The sequence below is a fragment of the Limulus polyphemus genome, unplaced genomic scaffold (assembly GCF_000517525.1).
Source record: "Limulus polyphemus unplaced genomic scaffold, Limulus_polyphemus-2.1.2 Scaffold8779, whole genome shotgun sequence".
Taxonomy (NCBI): Eukaryota; Metazoa; Arthropoda; class Merostomata; order Xiphosura; family Limulidae; genus Limulus; species Limulus polyphemus.
In genome coordinates, this window is record NW_013674389.1 from 4,680 (window position 1) to 14,344 (window position 9,665).

Consider the following 9,665-nt stretch of genomic DNA (forward strand, 5'->3'; position numbering starts at 1 on the left):
TAATATAAATATTACTCTCACAAGGTTGGTAATATAAATATTACTCTCACAAGGTTGGTAATATAAATATTACTCTCACAAGCTGGTAGTATAAATATTACTCTCACAAGGTTGGTAGTATAAATATTACTCTCACAAGGTTGGTAGTATAAATATTACTCTCACAAGCTGGTAGTATAAATATTACTCTCACAAGTTTGGTAGTATAAATATACAGGTTTCTTTCTCTCCTTTCATTTTGTGTGTTTGTTTTACAGGACAAAGCTACACAATGGACTATTTGTGCTGTGCCCACCTCGGGTATCAAAACCCGTCGTTGTAAGCTTTGAGGTTTATCGCTTTAGTCACTGTAGAGTTGTTTTCATATAAATTAAGATGCGGCAGATTTTTGTTCTAGTTAAATTTAATTATGAAAGAAATGAATATCAAAATTAAAATTATTTTAAGCGAAGTACTTACCTTTAGAAGTTTCTTGCAGGAAAGGAGCTGATGACCTTTTGTGTCTGGACCTGGACGACCTTTAGGACTTTCTTCATTAAGTTGAGCAAACAGGTGGACCATTTTCACGAGTGTGCGGTCTGGCTGTAGAAGTTTGAATGAAGAACGAATTTCATCTGACAGAAACATTCTGGTATAAAGAACTTCCAGGATCGGGAAACTCTGAGGCATGTCTTCTATGAACATATCCACCGTCAGGTCATTAAGGATGGCCTTGATGGTGTTGTGGCCGAGTCGACAGATGAAACTGGCAGCATCTTTGTACATGCCCTTATTATACAAGAAGTAGAACTTTCGAACATCTGTTCCAGCGTCAAACCTAGGGATGTTTGGGTTGATGATGCGGGCACACTCACTCCTCAAAAAGCTCTTTAGCCAGTCCGAAGATCGCCAGGCCAATTTCGGGGTACTGGAACGATTTGACCTCTCCGGCCAGATACGATCATTCCGTTTATCATGCCTATACGTCGACGCTGTGGGACTGACTGTTTTATCAATAGGTAGAGGTGAGATGTGGAAATTCGAGGGTGTAAGCATTATCACTGTGGGTCCGAACAAAGTATTCTTCGGAAAAATTTCTTCTTCTTCTTCACCATATACAGATGTATATGTGTCTTCTTTGAAAACAGGCTACAGAAGTTATTTGTTAAAAAGTTATTGTTGAAAGCCAAAACTAATACTTTGACGGAAAAACGAATTCTTGGACGTCCAATATTGCTTTTGTAACCGTGACAACAGATTCTTAAAAGGCGCGTGGGCGGCTACAGTAGGACAAGGTAAGGTGACTGACTTGCACGGAAAGCCAGGTATTCAGTTCTATCGGTCAGTCGGCACGTTAAAATTACACAGCTGGAAAGAAACTAGCCTATCTCCTCTCCCCGAATGCATCTTCAAGAAATAAAAACTTTGATACTCTCACGCGCGTGACAGAAGCTCCCCAGGGGCATTCTGTCGACAACCTGTTGAACAAGACATACGCATGCGCGAAGAATCTAGCCCTCGGTGAAGCCGTTTAGCCGTGAAATAAAATTTAAACTATGAAATATCTGACCACTAAACCTTTTCAATATTTCAGAGAAAGAGAAATATCTGACCACGCAAACTGACCACTAAACAGTTTCAATATTTCAGAGAAAGAGAAATATCTGATATATATGATTTTTTGCACATTAAAATACATTGAAAAGTTTTAAAACAGTCAAAGTGATAATGATATGTTTATAAATAAGTAAAAATCTGATATCACATGAGAGATCTTAAGAATTGTTTCTCTTCGAAATAATGTTAAAACATAAGAAACATGTTACTGTTTCTTCTGTCTCTGGAAGACACGGAACAGCCAGCTTTGTACCTTTGACTGTTCCTTCTGTCTTGGGAAGACACGGAACAGCCAGCATTGTACCTTTTACTGTTTCTTCTGTCTCTGGAAGACACGGAACAGCCAGCATTCTACGTGTTACTGTTTCTTCTGTCTCTGGAAGACACGGAATAGCCAGCTTTGTACCTTTTACTGTTTCTTCTGTCTCTGGAAGACACGGAACAGCCAGCATTCTACGTGTTACTGTTCCTTCTGTCTCTGGAAGACACGGAACAGCCAGCATTGTACCTTTTACTGTTCCTTCTGTCTTGGGAAGACACGGAACAGCCAGCATTCTACGTGTTACTGTTTCTTCTGTCTCTGGAAGACACGGAACAGCCAGCATTGTACGTGTTACAAAGTCATTTAAATAGTTGACACTTACATGACAAAAATCTTTTAAATCGCAATTAAGGTTAACCTTTACTTCAAATATAATTTCGGTTTTTGGTAAAACTGTTTCATGAACCGTCGTGAAAAAAAGTTAAAAATTCATAGAGAAATAAAAGCAGAGTTTTATTTATTCTGAAAGTGTGTGTTTTGTTTGTTGTTATTATACAAAAAGCTACATAAGTGGTTATTTGTGCTCTGCCCACCTCCAGGTGGTCGAAACCAGATTTTTAATTACTTTTAAGTTCTCAGATTTACCGTTGAGCTACCAGTGAAGCCTAAAAGAGTAACTTGCGAAAATTGAAATCAGCTTAAAGTGAAAGGAATGATTTTCTTCACAACCGTTTTTTTAAGTTTTTATTCCAGTATTTAAGAGCGTATTTCAGGGGAAAAGTAAATTTGATTTGACAAACAACCGGTCATGAGGGTTACGTTCTTTTCCCCCTTTATTTGTAATTATTTTCCTCGACACTTAGCGTGACTTTCACCTCAGCGATTTATTTAAATGGCAATGACCAAACCAGTTTGTTGACCCTAACGAACGTGTGATATTGTGCGTAACGACTAGGTAAGCCTAACGTGCGAGTCCTAATAACCATTAAATGTTCATGCTTCTTAAAAACACGGCAACAATTTTTCGGATTAAATGTATATTTATATGTAAGTATATTTTAAATGTGAAAAAGACACAAAGGATTTTTTAATCTCCTCAACACATTTTGTTCCCTTTGATGAAATAACATCTTAATCATGTCATTTACATCTCTTATTTTCCATGTTCATGTTTTAAATCAAGGCTTTTGTGAGGTTAATATCACATTCGATATATTATAAATCAATGTCCTGTTAGGTCACCTTCAAAATGTTATAAATCAACGTCCTGTAAGGTCAACTTAAATATATTATAAATCAACGTCCTGTAAGGTCAACTTCATTATGTTATAAATCAACGTCCTGTAAGGTCAACTTCAATATATCATAAATCAACGTCCTGTAAGGTCAGCTTCAAAATGTTATAAATCAACGTCCTGTAAGGTCAACTTCATTATGTTATAAATCAAAGTCCTGTAAGGTCAACTTCAATAAATCAACGTCCTGTAAGGTCAACTTCATTATGTTATAAATCAATGTCTTGTAAGGTCAACTTCAAAATGCTATAAATCAACGTCCTGTAAGGTCGCCTTCAAAATGTTATAAATCAATGTCCTGTAAGGTCAAATTCATTATGTTATAAATCACTGTCCTATAAAGATATTTTTGAAACGTCAAAATAGGAGTGAAGAAATGTTCGGATATGAGTAAAGAAACGTCCGAATAGGAATGAAGAAACTTCTCGATAGGGACGAAGAAATCTCCGGATAGGGATGAAAAAATGTGCAGATAGGAGTAAAGAAATGTTCGGATAAGGATGAAGAAATGTGCAGATAGGAGTGAAGAAACGTCCAAGGGTGACTAAAAGTAAGTAGACTACATGAGTAAAAAGTTCAGTAGAAGGTGAGATAAAGAGTTTGTGAAACCTACGAAACTGTAGGAGTTGTGAAACCTACGAAACCGACACCCAATAGCTTAGACAATTCTAAAAAAATTTCAAGTCGAGAGGGAGAAGAAAACGAACTGTTTCATGGAAGTTAACTTGTCAACTATATACATATATATAATTATTAAACAATTTCTTCGTCAGAAGCTACCCAAGTAAGTCAGATTGGATATCACAATCTAGAATATCATTGATATTGTGTTGGTGTTAAATCATTTAACACAATCTAGAATATCATTGATATTGTGTCGGAAACATATGTGTGTTGGTGTTAAATCATTTAACACAATCTAGAATATCATTGATATTGTGTTGGGAACATATGTGTGTTGGTGTTAAATCATTTAACACAATCTAGAATATCATTGATATTGTGTCGGAAACATATGTGTGTTGGTGTTAAATCATTTAACACAATCTAGAATATCATTGATATTGTGTTGGTGTTAAATCATTTAACACAATCTAGAATATCATTGATATTGTGTCGGAAACATATGTGTGTTGGTGTTAAATCATTTAACAGAATTTGTAGTGGATTCAAGAGCAATTTGTAGCATGTTCCTTGGAAAGTAAATTATATATTTATTTTATGTATTACAAGTTGTATGCGAAATAGCTTTGGTTTCCAGTCGTTTATGACGGGTTTTTGCGCTAGTATAATCATGATTCGCCAGCTCGGAAAAGTCCTTTACGTCATTCATGGATTTTTTTCTTTTCTTCACTGAAATTACACAATTTATACTTATAACAGCGTCTGGCAAGATACTACACAACAAGATGTACATCGCAGCCTCCATCTTTATAACTTACGCTTATAATCTTTTTAAACTATAACTAGTTTTAAAAGAAGTTATTACTCATAAGACTAGATAATGATAGCGTAAAACACGCCATTTTGAAGTGTCGAAGTAGCAGGCCAAAGGGTCTAATTTCCGCCTAACTTATATTTAAATATGATTGTAAGTTATATTTAGTAGTAGTTCATTAATCTCAACACGTAGTTGAAAGAAAAGAAACATTATATTATCTTCTTACGAGGACACTTCAAATAATGTTTCAGTATTTGTACTTAAGAACACGTGTACTCGCATATTACATTTTATTAATACTGCTAAAATTTTCTTACGTTTATCAAATCTTTTTCCCCCAGACGGTGAACGCAATTATTAATTTTTGTTAATATTATATTTTTTCAGTACGTATTGTATGATTCGTCAAACTTGCGATTTTTACACTAAAGATGGCGTCAGATATTTCATTACATGCAATTATATAATGAATAATTAAATAGATAAATATTTTTAACTGAAAAAAGTAACTTTTTTTTTCAAGGTTTGAATTTAAAAAATAACTTGTTTAAAATTTACCGAAAACAAAGAGCCGAGACTGATCTATTATTTGTAAGTTAAAAATTATTAACATTAAGGCAAAAATAAAATACAATTCAGTACAGGTGTTGAACAAACTCCAGATCGGGGCTGTATCTTAAATTTGTAAACCAGATAATATTTCCTGAAATTTTACTTTATATTGATTACGTTTACGTTAACAATTATGTCATCATAATAACCAATATAATTATCCTTCATTGAACTAACTCTTGACAAATGAAACAAGATTATCGATATTGGAAAGAGTTGTTTAACAACAACTAAAAGCTTGGAATAGTCTATTTTTTCATTGGGGGTGTGTCTGTTAGCCAGGCTAGTTTCGGAGAATTCTACTCCTCATCAGTGACCCTGGACACTATCACCAGTGGAATAGCGGACCAAACCAAGCCTTTATAGTAGTAAGCTATCGAAAAGATGTATTTAAGTGTTTTACACTCACAAAAAGAAACCTATCAATCAATAGGTATTTGAAGAACTTGTGGCATTCCGCCACAATTTAAATACACCATTTCGATATGTGATATTGATAAAGAACCCGTACAAGATCCTTTACATCAAATTACCAAGATAAACCTTGATATCTATATGTATGATAAGAAGTGGCTTTGAAGTTTATTTTATTATTTAATAGTTTCTGTTTTAGAGGATGACACGATCCAAGAGGTCCTTTGTTGTCCCTAAAATAATATTAAATAAGCCGAAAACATCGGGAAAAACTGCTTCATCTTTATACTAAAAATATACCCAGCTTGTTTTGTTTATAATGTAATGTCGTAGTATGTTTTTTTTAATAAACTGAGACATTACTGTATTGTTTGAATTTAATTTTGGTAAGGCTTTTTCCAAACTTTCTTGCACTTTTACATGTTCATTTCTTTATCCTTCTTGATGTTTATTGTAAATATGTTTACCACCAGATGGCAGCAGCTACGTGTTGTAAATGTTTTCCTTATGTTAGAATTATAGAGCACAGACGAAATAATATTATATAATGTGTTAAATACAGAATTCAAGTCAAATGGAAAACAAAAAATTTGAAATAAAGAAAAAAAAATGGTTTTATAGCAGATAACTTGGGTTGTGATTTCTGTAGTTAGCTTTCTTTTGATCAGTTTTTTAATGAGTAGTGTACCTAACAGTTGGAAGGATGTTTCTAGGTAGTGTAGTCATTAGAATAACCCACTCCAATTACAAGTTCACGGCTCCACAGTTTATTGTACAGTAGCTGAAATGTACATGACTGATTCATCTCCACCAGGGCCAAAATACTTTTATTCAACCAAAAGGTTGTCCACAGATGTTTCTGGTGCAAGGCTTTGGTTGAAAATCAACCTAAAGGGCTTAGATTCATCATTACCTGGTATAGATGCACAGTTGTAGAGAAATAAAACAAATTAATTCAAAAAATTTTTCTTTTTGAATATTTTTACAAAAGGATAAGAATAATTCATCATCAAATACCAAAGGCTTGTACCAAAAACAGCATCTTAATAGTCATGGTTACTGATTTTTCCTGAATTCCACGGCTCTTCATTTAAAACTCATGAACTAGGTAAGAAAATCATTTATCTGATTCTTGTTGAACTTTCTGGAAAAATGGGTGTGTTTTCATGCTTTTTTGTTTTTATATATAAAAATATGAGCCCACAACCACTGGTAAATTAGGCATTAACTGTTTGCTGCGTCTTCACGTGCCCCTGTAAAATAAGGCGCCACCTGTTGCATACAGTAATCATGAAGGAGTCCTTCCTATTGGGCCAAATTGTTTCTGGAATTTCAAAGTAAGTTAGCCCACACCGCCATGATCACATGACAATAATCAGCTTACAAGGCATCCAGATCAAAGTCATCAAATCCGTCCGTGAGGTCTAGCACCTGAAAGTCCACTCTATATCGTAGAAGTCCTTCAGAAAAACAGTGAGAAAACAACATTGATTACTGGCTTCAGAATTTCATTATTGTAATATTCCAAAAACAACTAATTCAGGAACAGGCAGAACATGACATTAAATACGTGTTGTGATGTCATTATAGATTTAAAACAGTTATTAACCAAAGTTTTCAAAAACAACTAATTCAGGAACAGGCAGAACATGACATTAAATACGTGTTGTGATGTCATTATAGATTTAAAACAGTTATTAACTAAAGTTTCCAAAAACAACTAATTCAGGAACAGGCAGAACATGACATTAAATACGTGTTGTGATGTCATTATAGATTTAAAACAGTTATTAACTAAAGTTTTTTTCAAAAACAACTAATTCAGGAAAAGGCAGAACATGACATCAAATACATGTTGTGATGTCATTATAGATTTAAAACAGTTATTAACCAAAGTTTCCAAAAACAACTAATTCAGGAACAGGCAGAACATGACATTAAATACGTGTTGTGATGTTGTTAATCAGTTCACAGCTTTAACATATTGAGCTTACTGAGTAAATGTTAATCCTCTTCAGCTCCAGTCACAAATTTCATTCATTATCCTACCCATTCTTCGACTACTTCATAACCATTATCTTATAACTTCTCGTGTTCCAGTCCTTCGTGTTTGAGGGCTGTTAGCGGGCTGATGCCGTATCTCGATTTTTGTTTACAAATGTAGACAATAAAATCTGTATTGGCTGAATTGTACAGTTTTTCCACAAACAAGAGTTTTACTAGCCAAACCGATACGTGTTCACAGCTTGCGACTGAACTGTGACAACCTCCGATCAATATGGCAGTCCTCATGGCCTCGTGTCATGCAGAAAGTTCGTCAAATGCACTTTAAATCACAATCAAATTTGATAAAACCCTTATTGCTAATAATTAATATCCAATTTTGTAATTCAAACTTTACAACATCGACCTAGTTTCTCAGTTACGAATATTTGATGTGTGTGTATAAAACAATATCGTTTGAAACTACTACTGTGCTTGTAGCATCACTAGTGTTGGAGTCATAGCAACCAACAGAGTTATCTGTCAGCTTGTCTATGTATACAAATAGCTGATCCATAGTCAATGACATGACAAATAATAATAGGATCTGAGTTCAAAAGTATTTATTTCTTGGCTAAAAATAAAAGGACTAGTCTAGTAGTGGCCCCAACAATAGACTTGATAGAAGCTTTAACAAGCCCTCCCTAAACTTGTTTTACGGGTGCTTTTAAGCACCAGTGTGATGGCATCCAAACATGAAGGACTGATAATCCTTGTAATTGTTTTTTTTTTAACTGTTGTACCCTAACTTGCCTGTATATAAAAATAATGGTTTAAATTTTTTTGTAATTGTTCCTTCTGAAAAGTTTGATTCTTTTAATTACTTAATTTTGTTTAGAATAATAAGTACCTTAGCATTCAATCTATATGTAACAGTTAATACTAATTAATTTGGTGTCAATTTTCTAACTAGCCTCACCTCCAATGCCACCGAATCCTTTCACAAATTGTGACCCTTCTTGTGAACGATCTGTGATGATCTCCAACGTTGCACCTATAAAAACCAAAACACAAGTTTTACAAACCAAACGTTCCTCCAATCAATAGTGTGTAATTAACCCTGTGACAAATCGAGCATGAATTTCACTATATTTATCATGATATATCTAACATGAAACTTGTGTTTATAGTGTTAAGTTAGCTACGTTTATAATGTCTAGAATAAAACTTGTGAAACTTGGTACTTCATTCTACTAACATTCAATTTTAATTTTAAAAATTAGTATATAAAAAATGTACACAAAACAAGTGATGCGACTCTTTTAACAGGTAGTTCCTGGATTATCACTGATTCCTAAAAACTAGTACTAAAACTTCTTTAATCTTACCAAAGGTTTTGTAATTGTTTGCTAGCCACTCAAGTAGCGGTATTGAATCTACCAGCTCCAGCTCAACTCCTGTCTAGGAAAGAAAAACAGATGATGTAATTTATCGTATACACACACGGTGTCTAGAACAAAGAAATTAACTTTAAAACCACACGATGAATGTTAACATTAACCTTGATCATCACAACCTACCATGTGTCGGAGGATTTACGTCTTCTTGTTTGACATCATAATGAGTATTTATAAAACCTCTTTTATTCTGTAAAAGTTAGTTTTTAGAGGATGATATCACAACCATGTTCCACAAGCAGAAAATAATAAGAACATAAAACTAAACAAAACTTATCATGACCAACTAGTTTTTTTACATGGTAATAAAACTTACTTCTTTAACTAAACAAAACTTATCATGACCAACTAGTTTTTTTACATGGTAATAAAACTTACTTCTTTAACTAAACAAAACTTATCATGACTAACTAGTTTTTATATGGTAATAAAACTTACTTCTTTAACTAAACAAAACTTATCATGACTAACTAGTTTTTTTACATGGTAATAAAACTTACTTCTTTAACTAAACAAAACTTATCATGACTAACTAGTTTTTTTACATGGTAATAAAACTTACTTCTTTAACTAAACAAAACTTATCATGACTAACTAGTTTTTTT

General features: G+C 33.6%; 1 protein-coding gene across 1 annotated transcript in view; it reads right to left on the reverse strand.

Annotated features, from left to right (window-relative positions):
• Positions 1–6,364: 6,364 nt before the first annotated feature.
• LOC106475544 (eukaryotic peptide chain release factor subunit 1) overlaps positions 6,365–9,665 on the reverse strand; it is a 13,857-nt gene continuing 10,556 nt past the window's right edge. Inside the window, exons 8-10 of the mRNA XM_013936223.2 lie at positions 8,992–9,064; positions 8,583–8,657; positions 6,365–7,080 (exon numbers count right to left, since the gene is read on the reverse strand). Coding sequence (XP_013791677.1) covers positions 7,001–7,080; positions 8,583–8,657; positions 8,992–9,064 — 228 coding nt within the window. The 3' untranslated portion in view covers positions 6,365–7,000. The remainder of the gene's footprint in view (positions 7,081–8,582; positions 8,658–8,991; positions 9,065–9,665) is intronic.